The sequence below is a fragment of the Ascaphus truei genome, unplaced genomic scaffold (assembly GCF_040206685.1).
Source record: "Ascaphus truei isolate aAscTru1 unplaced genomic scaffold, aAscTru1.hap1 HAP1_SCAFFOLD_937, whole genome shotgun sequence".
Taxonomy (NCBI): Eukaryota; Metazoa; Chordata; class Amphibia; order Anura; family Ascaphidae; genus Ascaphus; species Ascaphus truei.
The window spans coordinates 5,059-24,984 of record NW_027457276.1 but is presented as its reverse complement, the minus strand read 5'-3'; the positions used below and the strand labels follow the sequence as shown (position 1 = coordinate 24,984).

At 46.7% G+C, this 19,926-nt stretch overlaps 1 protein-coding gene across 1 annotated transcript in view; it reads left to right on the top strand.

Annotated features, from left to right (window-relative positions):
* The window catches only part of LOC142486531 (RNA binding protein fox-1 homolog 2-like), a 59,110-nt gene extending 40,393 nt beyond the window's left edge, over positions 1-18,717 (top strand). The window contains 8 exon segments of the mRNA XM_075585112.1: positions 879-939; positions 2,210-2,272; positions 3,271-3,366; positions 5,852-5,993; positions 10,452-10,494; positions 16,125-16,204; positions 16,971-17,043; positions 18,293-18,717. Of these exon segments, the coding sequence (XP_075441227.1) occupies positions 879-939; positions 2,210-2,272; positions 3,271-3,366; positions 5,852-5,993; positions 10,452-10,494; positions 16,125-16,204; positions 16,971-17,043; positions 18,293-18,337 (603 nt within the window). The 3' untranslated portion in view covers positions 18,338-18,717.
* Positions 18,718-19,926: the final 1,209 nt, after the last annotated feature.

The window sequence follows — 19,926 nt, the reverse complement described above, 5'->3', positions numbered from 1 at the left end:
CCTGTAACATGGGGAGAAGCTTTGCCCGCGGAGGCCGTGGAGCGTGGTGAAAAACGCCCAGTAACTTCCACGGAATATCCCCAAATGTGTCGCCTTCCGCTGGGGGCGGCGGGGAAGGCACAGCCAGCGTTCCCCAACATCACAGCGGCTTTTGTCTAAATCCACAGTGACCCCCAAAATGCCTCGACATCAATATGTCTTCAGGGGGGAACCCCCGGAGTCTCCTGTGCTGATCCCGCTAATGTGTCCGTTTTCCTATACATTGCGCTAGTGGAACGCCGTCCGTTAACCACGCGCCAATACATTGTAGGCGGCTCTGGCAAACAAGAAGTTAACTAAATTGCCGCTCAGCCCTTTCAGAAACATGACCTTTTTTTGTGGTGAACGCGCACTGCGCTGTTATCCCCCAGGATATTTTTCACATCGGAAATGTATCCGCATAAAAAAAAATGGATATATATTTTAATTATTATTCTTTGCGGGTCTTCTAAATGGCTGCAGCTTCGAATTCCCCAAGAATGACTTCATCATTCGGCCCAGCGTTTTTATCTCCATTAATTGTGTTACACGGCATAGTTTTTCAGTGCAAGCCCCAATGTATGATTCACAGTAAGCCAGTTACAGCCCTGACAATGTCCCCCCCTCTCTCTCTCCCCTCCCCATGTGCTGCTCCCTTTCCCCCCTCCCCGGCTCTCTGTCCCCCCTCTCTCTGTCCGTCTCCCTCTGATCTGTGCCCTTGTGTGGATGGTGCTTGCTGTGTTTGGGGGTCCGTGTAATAGGCGGGGTGCATGCGTGCGGTGGATTTCGCTCTCCGTTTCCTAACAGGCTTCTCTTACTCCCTTCACTACTCCCCCCTCTCACCCTGGGGACCCCCTTAGGTCAACAACGCCACAGCTCGCGTTATGACCAACAAGAAAACGGTCACGCCATACGGAAACGGTGAGATTCACGTTGTTTTGCTAGCAAAGGGGATCATGGGGGGCGGTTAGGGGATCGGGGGGGAGGTTAGGGGATCGGGGGGGAGGTTAGGGGATCTTTGAAATCATCGCACGGAGGGGGGGAGGTAAAGCAGGACAAGGCTATTTCTTTGCAATGCACTCCCGACAAAGGGTTAATAAAGCTTTGCTGCTTCCCCCCGCCCCCCCTCTCCAAATCATTGTGCGAGTTTCTGAAACACGTAGATGCAGGTTTTTTTGGTGCAATTGAAGAACACAGCGGCCATTTTATGCCCCGCCGGAAAATGTAGTAAAAATAACCGGGACGCTTGAAAGGAAGGAGCGTGTCGCTGCAGAAGTGCGGGGCGATGGGATTATCGTGTTGTGCGCCTGTAATGCGCTCCCACGGCTCAGGGATTAAGGTGTCTTTGAAACGAATGATCGGTGCGATTTGGCGTTCCTTCGCCAAATTCCCTTCTAAAGCAAAACTTTCGCCGGTGTAAAAATGAATTTGTTTCTGCTTTCTGCTATCTTATGTTAAGTGGTAATTAAGCTGCCATCGTTAGCCGAACCAAACGGGAAAAGCGAAAGACGCAGTGGGGGGGGGGCGCGGGGAAATTGTTCCTGCAAACAGTCTTATTACAAAAGAGATTAGGCAAAGCTCGTTAAAACAAAAAAAAATCGCTCCAAAGCATTTTCGCAATGCAGAGGCATATTAACCCCGTGAGTGCGGCGTGACGAAGCCGCCATGTTCTAGGAGGAGAACGGCGATCCCGTGTAGCGCTGACCGCGACCTGGCCGGCAGGTGAGCGGATGAGGACTTTCTTCACCCCCTCTTCCGTTCACGTTGTCACGCGAGGAGCGGTGCCGCGGCCCGCCAGTCACGCGCAGGGTTAAGGGCCCATGTTTACTAAGCCGTCTTCTGCACAAGGCTCCGTCTGATGCTGGGAGGCTGCTCACAGGCCATGTGAGTCCGTGCACTTTAAAGCGTCTTATGGAAGAAGCCTGCTTGGCAAATATGCGCCCAAATATTATTTATAAATATATATATATACTTGTGTGATGATTAAAGATGATATCAATGACCTGCATTTAACCTACACACCCCCCTGCCATTAGCTCAAGTTGGGCCTAGGTGAGAAGGGTCCCAGTTACGCACCACAGATATGGTGGGTTGCTGGTGAAGGCAGAGTTTTGGGGAGCGCTGCTGCACATTATAGCGATAGAATATATAGGCAATCAGTGCATTAAATCTCCCTCTCTCTCCGTCGCAGGTTGGAAGCTGAGCCCCATGATGGGAGCTATGGGAGCTATGTACGGGCCGGAGCTTTATGCAGGTAACTCCCTCCGTCCCGCCCGCCCGCCATCTCTTCACAGCCATCTTCTAGGAAAGGGCAAAACTTAATCCAGACCGTCGGCTTCCAACTCAAACCGCTTTAAAATGTCTCCATGGAGCCGGACCATGTCCGGGCCATGGGAGTTACATGGAGCTCTAGTGCCACCTGGTGGCAATGCATCACATTTACTGTCCCGTGGCTGAGACTCCAGAATAACCAGTCGGTGTAACGTATTTGTGGATCGCGTTAAATATGGCAGCCGTTGTGGGGAGAAAAGCTTCTCTCCCCCCTCCCCCCCCTACCCCGCGCCCCAGGTCCATGCTCCTTGCTGCATGTTAAAAACACCTGTCATGATTTTCCCCTACTTGTGCCTCCCCCTTTGCAGTGAATGTTGGAGAGATAGTATAATGCTATTCATGACCTGCCCATACCGTATGTAAGGTATTTCTAGGAGCATTCACAATGGCGGCCATAATTAAGAAGCCCTTTGATTATTAGATCTCAAATGTAAGATGTGACAGTAAAAAGGGAAAAGAAAATGCTGTTTCTTTCTGAAAAAATACATGTATATTGCACAAACTGTGCGACTGGATGTAAGAGACCGCGGAGCCAGCAAAGCACTGAAACCTGTGCCGAATATTTACTGAGTGTGGCTGCTATAGTAATGCAGGGGGGCTCAGCTCCAGCCCCCCCCCCCCCCCCCCCCCAACAGGACAAGTTTCCAGGATATCCCAGCTTCAGCACAGGTGGCTCAATCTCTTGATTTTAGCCACCTGTGCTGAAGCAGGGGCTGATTGAGACACCTGTGATGAAGCAGGAATATCCTGAAAACCTGACATGCAAAGCAGGTCCTGAAGACCCCCAGTCATTGGAGGGGGGGGGGGGGCAATAAAAAGCAGCGATTTATGTATATTTTATATATATATTTATTTTTTTCATTCTTTTTGTCTTTTTCTTCATGCAATTTTTTTTTCTTTCTCTTAATTTCCTTACACCAGCTGCACCCGGCCTCCAAGGGGACGTCTCTCTGGCCACTGAGGCTGGCGTCTCCCTGCCCGGGCCCCGGGGGGTTAACACGTACATTCCGTTGATCAGTAAGTAGGGCCAGGAATGGCCACCTGTGACTTCCCAGAATCCCTCTGGCCGCCGCCCTGTCTCTCGCTGCTCGGGTTTGGGTTGTCCTTGCACGTGTGCTGAGTGTGTTTGTTAACACCGGGGGGGGGGGGGGGGGGGGGGGGGCGTTGTCCTTATTCGGCCTGTTGGAAGTGTATAAGAATACTCTTTATTACTATACAAGGCCCTATGTTGGTTTCTACAGGGTTTTAAATTGTCCCTACCCCATCCCGAGTAAGCAATGCCCTCAACTTTGTTGTCCAAACACAGATATTTGTAATAATATTTATTGTTCTGCCTTTAAATCAAAGAAGGTAATATAACTGCTCACCTATATCTTATTTGTCCTAATTGTCAAAGGGTTGGTGCAAGTGAGGTAAACAATATATGTATAACAGAGAGAACTCAAAAGAATGGGTTCAAAGCACCCCAGTATTTGCACTCATTACCTAGTTAATAAACAGATGCCCCTAATGCCAAATGATCAGATCCCTTGCCAGGGAACTGTAAGCGACGAGAAAACAAAAAAGTTGTATTACACAAATCATTAATACACTCAAGAGTTTAAAATATATATACAATCCCTGCCTTTAAATGCCTGGGTATGCTAGCCCTGATACATGCACATTCTTGCGGTATTCTTCCTGTTCTATGCCTGGCGGCGGTGGCACTTTCCCACGTTGGCACAGAGCTGGCGGGGTTTCCAGCCGTACCACATTTAATGGCACAGCATCTGGCAGTGTAAGGGTTAAACCCCAATGTCTTAGGCCGGGAGTGCGCAAACTTCCTGAGCTGCGCCCCCCCTGCCCGGCAGCCACAACGTTCACAACCCCAACTCTCCCCAAGGACTCGGCGTCAAATGACTCCGCCGCGTCATTTAACGTGTTGCTGAAGAGCCGACAGGGAGCAGGTGAGGGAGTTACAGAGGCCTCACGCCTCCCCCGGCATTTCATTTAAATTCCGTGGGGAAGAACGCGGGGCCTCTGTAACCGGTGCGCCCCCCGTAGAAATTATTGTGCCCCCCAGTTTCCGCGCCCCTGCCTTAGGCTGCGCCATAGTGCGCTCGTGACAGAGCGCTAGTAGACGCGCGTGCCCATCAACTGAGCGATTTGTGGACTCCACTCGCGTGCGCCCGAGAGGCGTGGCCGTGACGTCACCAAGGTGGTTCGCTCTCATTGGCTCGAGTGGCTCACGTGACGCGGCTGTCGCGCGAAAAATCAAAAACATGTTGTCTCCCAATCCTGCCGCGCGCGCAGCATGGCCGGACCAGTGCACTTATATGAATTTGTTTGTGCCGGGCGCGCGGTCGCGTGCACGATGTCCGCAGCCGTACAGCCATTAGTGAGGAGGAAACCATCTTTTATTGGGCATGCCATTTCTGACACTTTGTGGAGACTGCAGGGCATCGAGATTCATTGCAAACTATTGTGGCTTCTGCTTCTTCTGGGCGGCATGCCCATCCTATATAACGCAGAGCACTATAGGGTAACCCCGCTTCAGCTTATGACGACTGTGGTTAAGAGGAGGGGGGAGATATATATATATATAACGCTGCTCATATTATGAGAAACGGGTAAAGAGACTATCCTGCGTTCCTAATGTAACGCTGGGTTTCTAATCGGACTGAGTTATCCGGATCTTACCCGGATTCTGCTGGTTTTCTCTCTTAATCCTGGTTTGCTGTATACAGTATAATGCCGGCGTGAATTCTGTAACGGGAAGCAGTATGTGCCTCCCTCTTTCACACGTATTTCCAGGGTCAACTGCCCCACAATATCTAAGTGTTACTTCTAAATAAAGCGGGTGGGTGCTGTGTATACCTGTGCACTCAAACACAAATCTAGGAGGCCCAGACAATCAAAATCCTGCAATCCTTGGTTTATAGTGTGTGTGTGTGTGTGTGTGTGTGTGTGTGTGTGTGTGTGTGTGTGTGTGTATATATATATATATATAGCCCCCTCGCCTAGGGGTGCATTCCCACCAAAAGCTTTTGTAAACCATTTACCCATCTAATTGGCTTTCTGAAACTGATGGAACCACTGTTTTGGTTTCTCTGGAAATGGAACGCACCATTTATTTCCTCAGTGCTGTCTGAATGAGGGACTGTTTGTCCATAAAGTCTTTTCTTTCCCCTTATCCCCCCTGTCCTTATCAGAGAGCCAGTAAAGATAAGGGGAGGGGGAGAGAGGGGGCTCTGCCTGTGCAAACTCCTGTAGAACACACAGTGGCGTCAGACACTTAAACATGTCGCTGCCACTGGAGAACTTTGGTCTTAGGGGTCACTAACCCGCACTGGTTGGAGGTGCCAGTAGCATGCCAGACCACTATGGCCGAGCATGGTATGGGAATGGACTGCCCCACATCCGCTGGTTAGGTCTCTTACGTATTTTATGTCTCTCACCTCCCCCTCCCCTCTTTCTCCTCCATTCCCCCCCCCCCCCCCCTTTCCACCTTCTCTCCCCGCAGTTCCCGGCTTCCCATACCCCACGGCGGCAGCAGCTGCCACCACAGCAGCAGCCTTCAGGGGGGCGCACTTGAGGGGCCGAGGAAGGACGGTGTACGGGGCGGTGCGGGCGGTGCAACCTACCGCCATCCCAACGTATCCTGGGTAAGTGGGGGGGGGGGGGCACAGGACAGCGAGAGGCAGACTCGGGGTGAGGAGGGGGTCACAGAGGCTGAGGTCTGTGCTAATAAAAATGCAGAGAGAGAGAGAGGAGATCCCGTGTAGAGTTGAGCATAGAATAGCTGCTTTATGCAGGGCCACGGACAGCACTGTAACCCACAGATATGACATCTCTCTGATAGCTGCAACCCGTTAATGCATAGGTGTATCAATATATAGATAGGGGTAATGATCAGTAGATTACATATACATATATAAACAGAAACAGTACATTTATATCACAAGTGATCTAAAGTATCATCACAAAAATAGCAAAAATGTCATTTGTTAGGTCCAAAAAAAAAACCACATGTCTGTGTTTTTCGGCCCTAATAAATGACCTTTCTGTGCTATTTTTGCGTTGTGATGGTACTATAGATCACTTGTGATATAAATACTGATTCTGTGAGCCGCGTCACCCAGTGTGTACGGCCATCTTGTTGAGCTACCAAATATAAACCGATATATACCAGTATACTGTATATCCAAACACAAACTATATATAAACATTCACACGCGTGGTGTATGACCATCAAACTTACAGAATAATACGTTGTTTCACGTGCGCATCATTTGCGTGGAGTTTAACGGCTGCCATTTTACAAGTGGACACAAACCTAGATCTTGTGATTCCGATATTTGAGTAAATAGTTTGCAGCCGCATGTAAAAGTAGTTAGATAAAAGCAAAAGACGAGATTTAAAATGCAGGAGGCCTGTGCATTGCTACTTTAAAAAGGATATTTTAGGAATATATGGAAATACATATGTATATATTTTATGTGTGTGTATATGTATATGTGTAATATATATATATATATATATATATATATATATATATATATATATATATATCTACACACACACACAGCGTTCTGATATCATATATGCAGTTAGTTTCACTTATTGTTTACAGAAGTGGTCTTTACTCTTAGAAATCAGAATATTGGCTTCTAAATGATGGGTTTATGGTCCAGAATAGAGTGAATATAAAGAGGTATATAGTAAGATAAATTACTTGAGAGCGCAGGAAGCCACGTTAATAAGATTGGGGGAGATTTCGCTGTGGCAGAGCAGCACACGGGGGGGGGGAGAGACTGTTACATTGGGGAGGCGTGTGCTCTTTGCCCTTCTGGGATGAACTGGTCCCAGATTTATAGGAGAGGAGGGGAAGGGGGGGTCGGGGGTTGTGGGAGCGGGGAGGAGGCATTTGGAGCTTGTTAATAACTGCACCTGTGTGTTTGTGTGTGACCAGTCATAGCTGACACGCATGAATCTTGGCCTCATACATAATAACCGGGTGAGCAACTCGGGTGATGTATGAATAACCGCGGGGGTGTAACACGGGAGATGGGCACGCCGCGGCGGTGCGTAAGCTCAGGGGGCACCAACCACGGCCCCCTGCGGGATAGCACTATAAAAACAAGAGGATTTCCCTAAAGCAGCAGTCACAGCAGAGAAATGAATGTTACTGGCAGGGAAGGGGTTAACGCTCGGGCCAACTTCTTTAAATTAATTCCATTTTTCAAAATTGTCTTTCTACTCGTTTCAAAAATTGCTGCAAAATGTTGAGGGGGCTTTTCAAATATGGCCGCCATTGACATTGCTTTCAGAAATGTCTTGGATTCGGCCAAGGGTCACCGCAGCTCGCGATTACTGCGGCATTTCTCACTCCGTTAGCTATGGTCCGGTCCGCTATTAACGGTGATAAAAAAAGATCTTTTTAGCAGCTCGCCAAATCCAATTAGTCAGAGATTTGTTTACCAAAGAGTAAATAAATCGTTTAAACTGATTTGAAATGACTTGTTATCTATTTGTAAAAAAAAAAAAAAAAAAAAATTTCACATAAAGAAAAACTGGAATGTGGCAGGCGTAAGCTTATAGGGGGATCCATGTTAAAATGCACAAGAAGCAAAAAGTGACACCCTGTGCATGCTCATTTGCATGTCATTACCCAGAATCCCTGGCTGCAGTAGGAAACATTGTATGCTAAGAGATAATGGGGAAGCGCAGGTTGCAGGCCTGTCTGAGAGACGTGTGAATGTGCTCACAACGTTTATTTGCTTAAAAAATAATAATTTAAAAGCTTTGGGAAACTTGTAAGTCGTTTGAAGCCATTATAGGTAAAAAAAATTAATAATAAAGGTCTCTATATGCAAATTTCAACTAGGACACTAACACAAGTGCCTGGCATGGTTTTATATGCGCACGTTTTCTTGTGTGCGTGTGTGTTGCTGAATATTTAATAATGACTAAAGAATCTGAATTAAAATGTCGGCTTCAAATCCATCTCGCAGTACATATTCAGCTTACGCCAAGGTGTGTGTGTGTGTGTGTGTGTGTGTGTGTGTGTGTGTGTGTGTGTGTGTGTGTGTGTGTGTGTGTGTGTGTGTTTTCTTCTTTTTGTAATGTATTTATTTTTTTGTAGGGCAAGACTGCTGCTTTAGGGAAAATGTTAAAACATACCCAGTTCCTATTTGGAACAATACATTTTGTACAATTGTGTTTCCTTCCTGTGCTTTGCAATGGGGGGGGAAAGAAAATCCAGCTTCAATTAACAACAACAAAAAGACAACCAATTAAAAAAAAAAACAAACTGGTAATATATTTCACTAGCGTGTAGCCCACGGTAAGGAGCGTTCCAGAGCGGGCGCCGGCTTATGCCACAAGACTCGCTGCTTTGCTCAGCCAGAAATCAGCCCTGGGAGGGAGGACAGTACCGGACCTCGGGCGCAGGAGCCGGGTGCCGCACACTACGGGTGCCGCAGGGTTATTCATACATCACTCTTGCCTGCTTTTGATTTATATGGCATGGTGCATGCAGCTGCTGTTAATAACCGGAATGTGTTTTTTTGTTTTGTTTTTTTTTTTTTTTTTTTTTTATTATCATTTTTATTTCCCCCCCTCCCTTTCCTGGTGTGATTCTATAGTGTGCTATATCAGGATGGATTTTATGGCACTGAATTATATGTAAGTATGCAAAGATGAACTGCAAAAAAAAAAAAAACTAAATAAAACAAAATAAAATCTAATATATATAATTTTTTTGCAAACCAGTTGGGTTTTTAATCATGCCCCCTGCTTCTCCCTTCCCCGTTTCCTCTTTGCCCGTGCAAGCCAGCCTTAATTCCCATCCGTTTCACATCCTTTCTTCCATTTTATGATTTCTCCGTACTGTGCCTTAATAATTCTGTTGTATTTGTGTTTGTGTTTCCTTGGTTGTACTTTTGATTTGTTGTTTGTAACACCGGTGGAGTGATGTGTCTGGGAATGCAGGCATGCTCTTTTACACACTGCTCTGGCCGTGGGGATGGTAGAGCTGCAGATTAAGGCGGTGTTTATTGTGGTGGCAGTGGGGGTTAGTTTAGTATTTTGGGGAGGGGGTGTAATGCACGCCATGGTGTTGGTCGCCTCCCCGCTACCGTCAGATGCTCGGGCTTCATCCCTAATCCAATTTAAAAGCAAACCAATGGGGAGCGGATTCTGGGTGCATCCTGCAGGGCCAGATTTCCAGGCACGGGGGGGGGGGGGAGCAGCTTTTAGGGGGGGGGGGGAATGATCTATTTTCAGCGTGTTCAGTTTGAGGCAGTTTTCCAGGTTAGAGGGGGTTTTTGTTTTTTCATTTTGTTCACTTTTTTGTCTGTTTCTTCCCTTTTCTCCGCTCAACTATTTTCTTCTTTCTATTTCTTTATGTTGCTCTTACATCCCTCCTCTCTCCCCCCCTCCTCTCCCTCCCCCCCTCCTCTTCCTCTCCCCCTCCTCTTCCTCTCCCCCTCCTCTCACTCTCTCCCCCCCTCCGCTCTCTCTCCCCCCTCCTCTCTATCTCCCCCCTCCTCTCTTTCTCCCCTGCTCTCTCCTTCTCCACCTCCTCTCTCTCTCTCCCCCCCTCCTCTCTTTCTCCCCCCCTCCTCTCTTTCTCCCCTGCTCTCTCCTTCTCCACCTCCTCTCTCTCTCCCCTTTGTCTCCCTGCCCTACTATTATTATATTACTTCCTCATGTTTTTCCTTCCTTCCCCTTGTTGCCCCCCCCCCTTTTCCTGTTCTCCTTCTTTCCCCTTTGTCTTCTTTATTTCCTCTTTCTCTCCCTTCACGCTTCCTCCTACCTCTCCCGATCTTCTCCCTGACCTAGAAACCCTTTCCCGAAGGGTGGGGGAAAGAGACGGGAGAGCTTGTTACAGTCTACAAAATAAACCTACAACCACAACAGGCTGGCTTGCCCCCTCCCATGCTTTGGCGCCCGGAGGGGGGCATCGAGTGGATGGGAAGAGAGGGGCAAGGACCCCTCTTGTGTCTAATCACTCTTCTCTCCACAGGCTTCTTATGTCGCTCATATGCATTTTGATATATATCGTTTTGGCTTTTTTTTCCCCCTTCTGGGTTTTCAATGTTGTTTTTGTTCTGTTATAGACTAGTCTTACAGGAACCAATCTTAAACCCTAAACTACCTCAGGTAGGCGCCCGCCCACGTGGCCCCTCCCCTTCTCCCCACCGCCAACCAATCGGAGTGCAGATTGCTGTGAACCGAGATTGAAATTACTAACCCGTAATTACCGCCTCGTTGGAGAAGGGAACAGAGCCCCCTTCCCCGTCACCATTTTGAAAGCCAGGGGGTACAAACGCAAGATGGGGGTATTTGACTCGAGAAGTTTACTGGAAGGGAGAGCCATTTTAAAGAGCAGAATGCTGTGCAGCTCAACTGCAAAATGTGGCCAATTTCTATCCAGTTTTGCAGTCGAGAGCTGCACACAAAGATCCCCAATTCCACACACGTCGACTTTCTGTGAGTCTTGCTGATTTGCCGTATCAATGACCCCATAGACCTCTTTTTTCCTGAAATACCCCAAAACTCACTTTATCATTGTTTTCACTGCTGGTTGGCTTCCCCAATGCTGCCAATAGCGGCTTTTGCTCTTCCCATACATTGAAGAACTGGGGTGTCTCCCGATAGACCCCCACACTCCCTCCTCCCATCTTTACAGGGAGAACCCCACCCCAGTTCAGTTGAGCAGATTGTTGGTTTAACTGAACCTTTCTAAATGCAACATCATATCAACTTTATTGGGTATAACTAAACCCCACTCTAATTTATCAAAAAAGCAAATATATATATATATATATATATATATATATATATATATATATATAGTGCCAAGAATTTGGGTATAATAGAAAGTAGTAGCAGGCACATAAAACAAGTTTATAACTAAAGTCTGCCTTTTTCAAGGCTCCTTGGAAATCCAAAATAAGTCCACAGGTTCAACAAGACCCTCTGGTGATTAAACTCATTTCCCTTCTGTTACTAAAAAGTAACATGGATACCATTTTATAAAACCAATATAATTGGCCCTTTCTCTCTGGGTTATTCCCCTCCCTTTTTTTTCTGCTCCGATAGATGGAAAATCGTTGCTTCCATTTTCTGCTCACCCAAAGTCTCTGTTCCTCTCACTTATCCAACACATGGGGTGTCTGCCCCTCTCCTGCTCTTACACGCTAACCCCTCCGGTGCCTTCCTCCCCGGCTTTCTCTTCATACCTTTCTTCTCGCCCCTTTAGAGCCCTTGATTTAACCCTTCGCTGCCAAGGAGGCCCAGCAATTCCAGTGCATTGTTTAGGTGTTAAAACGTAACCCTGAAAGAAAATTCCGTTGCGACCTACACTAATGTCGAGTATGACTACACACTTCCAGACAGTCAGCACATTCTAGTTGGAGGCCCAAAGAATGTTATCCTGTGTTTCCATCAATTAAAGCGGCCATTCTGGACTCTTCTTCTCTCTCCCCCCCCCCCCCTTTTTACTTACATATACACTATGAGAAACAGGACAGGAACCGCGGGGTCCTGTGTTATTTTCAGCACTGGGACCCCTCCCCCCTCAGTTCCCGACATACTGGTGAGGTTATAGGCATTACTTCCTGGTTTATAAAGGGGATTTAAATGAGTGTCCAATAGGAAGCTGTAACCATTAGTGTTGTGGCTTCGTATTGCCCTGAGATTTGGCCGCCATTGTGTTTGCCCAGGAGGGAAATGTATGCCCTACATCTTCACCGGTAAGTATATCAAGAACTCAGCGGCCCCTGGAGAGGAAAATAGCGCAGTGCAGCTCCAGGGGGGGCGACCCTCTGGTACAAAAAAAAGGGGGGGGAGGGGTAAAAAGAAAGAGATGGGGGGGGGAAGGCCACAGCCACAATTCTTTGTAAGGAGGAGTTCGGTGAGCTGGAAGAGTGAGGGCCCACGCGGTCATACTACGGTTCAGAAGAAGACCGTTAATGCAGCTTGGGGGCACCGTGCTCTCTGCCCAGAATTTGCTGATCTCCATAGCTACGGAGCAGACACTGTGTGGCATGAAATCTGTGCTGAAGCACACACCGCATAATCTGCCTGTTTGAAAGTATGGGCGGTGGTTATAAATTTGGGAAACCCATGAACACCTTCATGAGATGCTTAACGAACGGAAATGGGGAAACCCTTTCTCTCCATGAGATGTTTAACGAACGGAAATGGGGAAACCCTTTCTCTCCATGAGATGTTTAACGAACGGAAATGGGGAAACCCTTTCTCTCCATGAGATGTTTAAAGAACGGAAGTGGGGAAACCCTTTCTCTCCATGAGATGTTTAATGAACAGAAATGGGGAAACCCTTTCTCTCCATGAGATGTTTAATGAACAGAAATGGGGAAACCCTTTCTCTCCATGAGATGTTTAATGAACGGAAATGGGGAAACCCTTTCTCTCCATGAGATGTTTAATGAACGGAAATGGGGAAACCCTTTCTCTCCATGAGATGTTTAATGAACGGAAATGGGGAAACCCTTTCTCTCCATGAGATGTTTAATGAACGGAAATGGGGAAACCCTTTCTCTCCATGAGATGTTTAATGAACGGAAATGGGGAAACCCTTTCTCTCCATGAGATGTTTAACGAACGGAAATGGGGAAACCCTTTCTCTCCATGAGATGTTTAACGAACGGAAATGGGGAAACCCTTTCTCTCCATGAGATGTTTAATGAACGGAAATGGGGAAACCCTTTCTCTCCATATTATGCATCATTTAAAAGCCGCACAGTCAGTTTACCCCAATGACCATAATAATTTATTTTATTTATTTTTCCCCAATTTGTGGCTTTGTTGGAAGCCTTTCCGGCTTGGTGCCAGCTGGGCCAGCGATGCAATGTTCTGCAATGCGTCCATCTTGTATCGTGCGTGAGACTGTAGAATAATACACATTCCTGCTACCCTCCACTTTCCCCAAGTCGCGTAACTTGCGCCAGTGCTGACTAAAATATATCTGGGTATTGCACATTGTTTTGCTCACGCGACATGACCTTTAATCTGCCACTACACACTATAATGAATGACGCGTTTGGGAATGTAACTTACTTGTTAAAACGTTGAAGATGAAGGCAGGATAGACGGATTTTTTCAGCCACTTTTACTATCCTTAAAATAACGTACAGCATTTCTTACAAGAGCTAGATGTTCAACTTCCGAATTACAGTTAAAAAAAGGTCCTTTTCCCCCCTATTTTTCCCCTTTTCTCTCTGCCTTCCCGCTTGCTCTCTACTCGAGTGATGCTCATGTCGCCTCAATAGTGGTTAACTGTATTTGTGTTAAAACGCACAATAACTGGATGAAACCAAACAGGCTTATGGTAAAAGTGATCCCTAAAGCGGCTTTCTAATCCTAAAACATCGCTCTGCTCTTACTCTAGTTTACAATTTAAAAAATAATAATGTTTTACTAAACCTAAAATGTGTTGCTTGTTCTGTTCTACGAATCTGGGATTTTGGAGGCGCTTGTATCATTCAGAACCTCCTATTCAGCATTTCTGGCAAGAGGGCAGCCATATTTTATTGAACTAATGCCTCAAGCAGTTCTCTCGCTAAAAGACAGCAGTGGGATTCCAGGAACTGAGGAAAAGAAACATGCTGAGTTACCATTTTATTTCAAAATGGAGTGAGCAGACCTGGGGGAGGGGGGGGCGGTTTGTTCATTTTTAATTATAAAACACTAAGCAAAAGTACATTGGACATTGCTCTGATAAAGTTGAGCACCACAAATCCGTGTTCTCTCCTCCTTTTCTCTCCTTTCCTCCCCTCCCCCTCTGGTTCCTTCTCCAGTTTGGCTTGAATATTAACCCCCTGTGATGTGGGTAACACCGGAATAGGACGGTGTCACCGCTGAAACATTAACCTCACATTGACATGCTGCCCTCTAACTCTCCCCCGTCATTGCACGCTCTAGAGGATCCCCACACCCCCCCCCACCTCCGTAGCTTGTCGTAGAAGATTTGTAAGGTAATAACACCTCCCTCAGGAATGCGGGGATAGCTGTAGTGAATTGAGTTTGTTTCGGATTCAGTGTCTCTTGGCTCTGGATTGAAGCTGTGTCTTGCTGTTTGGATACATATCTGTTCACCTCCCTCCACTTCCCTTCATCACCCCTAGCTATAGATAATGACAATGTGTTTGGTTCCTGGGTATGGGTTATTCTCCAGCTAAGACTCTTACTCCAGTGTATGGGGGTCCTCCAGCAGACCCTCTTATGCCTGTGTGTTGGAGGCCCCTTATATCTGTATGGGATTACTCTACCAGACCTTATTTGTGTGTAAAGGATGTCCCCTTATTTCCCATTGGGCTGTTTGAGAGTCATACTGGGCCTTCTTGTGTATGGGCATAGTCCTCTCTCTGTTTTTGCTTGGTCCTAAGGCTGTGTTACTAGAAGGCCTTTTCATGACCCTTGTTCAATATGCTGTGAAGCCACCACCCCCTGTGCTTGAGAATATTGGATCCCCACAGATTAGAATGGAGCTGATCTCTTCTCCAGCACTGGGAAGCGTCTTCACAGCATAATGAATGGTGCCCTATGTCTCTGCTCCATCAAATCCTCAATGCTAGTGTATGCATTCCCATGCACACCTGCGCATTATGTGAATGGGAGCTGCCTTGCGGGCCTATCACGCCTGTGTGCATCGGAAGGAAGCTGTACAGGTGCAGTCCCACTGAGCCATCTCAATATATCACACAGTAGATGAGGTTGAAAAAAGTCATGCGTCCATCAAGTTTAACCTATGCTAAATTTAGACGGCAGATACTTTATCCTATATCTATACTTACAGTATATTGATCAGAGGAAGGCAAACACAAACCCCAGTAACACATTATCTAATGATATCTCATAAGGGGAAAAATAAGTTACTCCCTGATTAAAAATATTTTTAATCAGATTTCTCCCTGGATCAACATCCTTCCCGTGTTACTTATTTGGTATATCCCTGTATACCTTTCCTTTCTAAAAAGATGTCCAACCTTTATTTGAAGATATCTATTGTATCTGCCATCAGTCTCCATGGGTAACAAATTCCAAATTGTAACTGCCCTTACTGTACAGAACCCTTGTATGTATACACATGTTATATATATATGTATACATATAAATTCCCTTTACCTTAGTATGAGCCAAACCACATACTTCACCTTTCGTCCCGTGACCTTGTAAAATGGCCACTATGGGGATGTCATAAAAAGTGCCCAATTACTCCTAGCTGGTCACTGCAACTGACATTATTCTCCCCTCAAAGTTAGCTATGTTCCCCGAAAAAATAAATCTATATCGTATTTTATATTCTGTTCTATTTGTGGTCAGACTCTTAAGGCAAAAGCATAGTCTTAAATGAAGCGCTGCCAGAGAAGCGATCAGCAAAGGGGCTAAGGAATCCCCGGTGACCAGTGTCCAGTGGAGGCGTCTCGTGGCTGTGTTTTCAATATATTGCACCTACTATAGATGGTTTGAAGTGGGATTGTATCTTTAAAGACACAGCGGTCACATAGAGGGCCAAGCTGGAGCCAGTTCCTTACAATGACTGACGCGATAAGGCACTCGGGAGCTAAGCGGTGACATGGTGATAACCCAACTCCTAAGTGCCTGCAGCCCTGTCTGTCATGGTAATTGAAGGCCCTTTTATGTATGGAGAGTGGACGCCGTGGTACATATTCTGTCCTCTCTCTCTCTCTCGCACACACCCTTGTTTCACTGATTGCTGGGTTATCACACTTTGCTGTAACAGCGCTTTCCTCTCCTCACAGGGCGGATATGCAACCTACAGATACACTCAGCCAGCCACCGCCGCCACAGCTGCCGCCACCGCCACAGCCTACAGCGATGGGTACGATGTTGTGGGACACGGTGGGCGTGTATGGAGTTTCAGTCTCTGTACCCAGCGACCTAACCCTGATATAAAAATCAGGGATCACTCAGAATGCTTAATTCACCCAGGCTTAGGTACTCGCTCGTGGAACGTTCACAAATGGAGCACTCTGATTGGCTCTGGCAGTTGTCATGGATACATTGTGGAAGTGCAGCCATCTTGCCTAATGTGACTTTATAACCATGGATACTTCCAGTGTTCTCATATATATCACAAAGATGGCTGCCGCTTTAATACATGAGACGAATGAGAACATGTTATGTTAGATGCTATTTTGCTCAACTCTTTATAGTGTAGAAATAAATATATATATTTTTTACATTTTGGTAACGGTGTAGCCTGCCATGGAAGCCTTCTTTATTTAGTAGTAATACTTTATTGCAGTGGTTCCTAACTCCAGTCCCCAGGAACCCCCAACAGGTCAGGTTATAAGCATATCCTCAGCAAAATGACTGAGCCACTGAGTGAACCACCTGTGCTGAAGCAGGGATATCCTTAAACCCTAACCTGTTGGGGGTTCATGAGGACTGACCGTGTGAACCACTACTGTATACCATGTCATGTATAGGTCTAGGTCTCCATATACTTAGTTTGGCCTGTATATCTCCATCGCTTACTTAACCCCTGGACTGCCAAGAGAGGCCAGCAACGTATTCGCAGCGACGGGGTTCTAAAAAGGTGAACGGCCCCTTAATCCTTACACTTGTTGTTCTTGTGTGTGCAGGTATGGCCGAGTATACACAACTGACCCATATCACGCCCTGGCCCCTGCTGCCAGTTACGGAGTGGGAGCTGTGGTAAGTAAAACAGCGTCCGAATACTGTTGTGCCCAGGGGGACATGGGTGTTGGTTAAAAGGTAGCATCCACCAGTAGAAAGTAATAACTACCAATGCCGTGGCTGGATTGGCTCCGTGGCACCTTGGGTGGAATCCAGTCCTGGTTTTCCCACTAGCCGGAGAACGAGCTAACCAGAATGCACTCTGTTTAGAGTTAGAAAGGACTAACCCCCCCCCCCCCCCCCCAAAGTCTAAAACTCCATTATTTTGCTGTTGTGTAAAATTGAGTTTGCACTTCCCGTGGGTCAGTGACATTTCCCACTATCATCTGGAAATCCTTGTTCTTCCCCATTATCTCTTCAAACTAATTCTGCTGTCATTGGCCAAAAGAAAACCAGAAAAGTGAAAGACTCTGGCTGGGCAAGCTCCCTGTATATAGGGCAAGCTCCCTGTATATAGGGCAATCTCACTATATACAGTAGTCTATAGTCTCATCACCACAGAGAGTGGGTAAAGTGTGTCACAATACTGCACATTTGTTTGGCATGTACTGTAGGCATCAAAAGTTACAAGATTATTTTTAAAATGCCCCGCGGATCCGACTAGCTTCAGAACGGGGTCAGCCTGACCCGTTTCCCTCCCCCAGACCCCATTTTCTGGTTACCAGGACAAGGGTGAAACCAGGGAATAAAAATAGCCAATACCAGTGAAAGTGTTGTGCAAGGACGGGCAAATCCAGTCCTCAAGGACCACCAACAGGCCAGGGTTTCAGGAATATCCCTGCTTCAGCACAGGTGGCTCAGGCGTTGACTGCACCCCCTGCGCTGAAGCAGGGCTATCCTTAAAACCCGACCGGTTGGTTGCCCTTGAGGACTGGAGTTGGCCGCCCCTGGTGTAGTTGCTGATATTTAAATCCCACGCGTCACGTGGCCCAATAGGAAGCTGCAGCAGATGGCGTGAGTGGATTCCGATTGGCCCGCATAACGTGGGCGATTTAAACCGCCATTTTGTTTCACACACAAGCAGTAACTACTACTTTTTACCGGTAAGTATCTCAGGAAGCAGGGGGTCCCGAAGCTGGAAATACGGTATTTCTGGTCAGGGGGGACCCCATGCTTCCCATTGTGATATAAAAAAAACTAAAGTAGTGGAACTTGTTGCTTTAACCCACTGAACAAGAAAAATGATGTGGCTGAGTACTCAGGAGGCAAAACGTGGCCGAGTACTAAGTCAGACTAACAGCCTTATCTGGCTTCTCTCCCTCTCCAGGCGAGTTTATACAGAGGCGGCTACAGCCGATTTGCTCCGTACTGAAGTGACGTAAGCCTATTACTCCCCGTTACCCTGGACAAAACTGCCCTTCCCTCCTTTCTGCCCGTCCCTCCCTCCCCCCCACTACCACAATTCGCGAGGCCCGGCTTTTGCAATACTTAAAAAGGAAAACTCCTACAGGAACTTTCTAGCAGAGCAAGACGGACGGACGGAGCCGAAATACATAAAAACCAAGCGGGGGAAAAAAAGGACATTTTTTTTATACCTCAGTCTTCTCTTCAGATCTGTAATTTTTATTTCTGCATTTATTTTTTGTTGTTGTTTTTTTTTTAGGGGGTGTGTTCATTTTGTTCCAAAGATTGTGTTTATTTTTTATTTTTAAAACTGTGGTAAACGTGCGTGTATATATAATATTTACATAAGTATGTGCTGTGAGCTTTTTTTTTTTTCTTTTGTTTCTTTTGTTTTGACGCTTGGAGGGGCGGCTGGAAGAAAATAGGAGCGAAAAAGATTATTGGATGAGGAGAAGTTAGAAGATAAAGAGGATAACCCGTAATAACCCTTAATGAAGTGCTCTGTCACCCCCTTGCATGCTTCTGGCAGAAAAGGGGTTCAAAGCAGACCCTTTCTAATGTAAGGTTACAGGAAGCATATGTTCTTTGTAGACGCTACCAAAAAAAACTGAAAAGGAAATAACTGTTTCCCTGGCGAGAGCTAAAGGGCGGCCATTTTGAATTGGTGGTTTCTGACACCTAGAATGCACTGGGGCGTGTTATCAATTCTCCTGGCTTCTGCATCTCTCGGGAACAGCATAAACCTTCCTCTCTGCTGCCGGCTGGAGACAGTAGCCCGGGCTGTGCTGGAGAAAGCAGACGGATTAGTAATGAATGCTATTTCATAATGAAATCAGACGGCCGCCTGTTTTCAGCTAAGGTGCAGTTCCACTTAGGACCAAAGTGAGCTGATGGCAGCTATATGTTTAATGGGTTTAAACTAGGGTCACTGATACCCTATAAAGATTATAACAAGTCATGTTAAGACCTTGATGGAAGCATGAACGTCTTCCTTTGTTTTAATGTAGAATGCTGACACTAAATGGGGGGTTTGACAATCTTGTTTGCTCCACCCCAATGACAAAGTAATGTATGCACACCCCCTGCCTCCCAAACACCCAACTCAAATCAAAGACATTGGGGGCAGTCAAACCACTGCTTAAAATTCCGGTGAGCACTCTTAACGAGTCGTTGGCTGAGCCACCTGTGCTGAAGCAGGGATATTTTGAAAACCTGACCTGTTGGTGGCCCTTGAGGACTGGAGTTGGCCAGTCCTGCTTTACAGGATACCCTTTTCAGACCGGATTGCACTTGTTTGAAGATATGAATTTTCCTATCGCTGTAGCGATCAACTGCCCTGTAATAAACATACCCGCCATTCGTACGGTGCGGACTAACCTGAGACTGCACCTTGGTGTATAAGCTGCCGTAGCGCGAGTCTGCACATGATGAAGAATATTTAGGTTCGATGTTCTTATGCCTCATTTATACGGGGGGGGGGAGGGGGGCAGGGACTCTGTGCTGGGCGACCCTCCTGTATGAATGAGTGTGGGTCTCCTTGTGCCCTCTTCCCCCTCC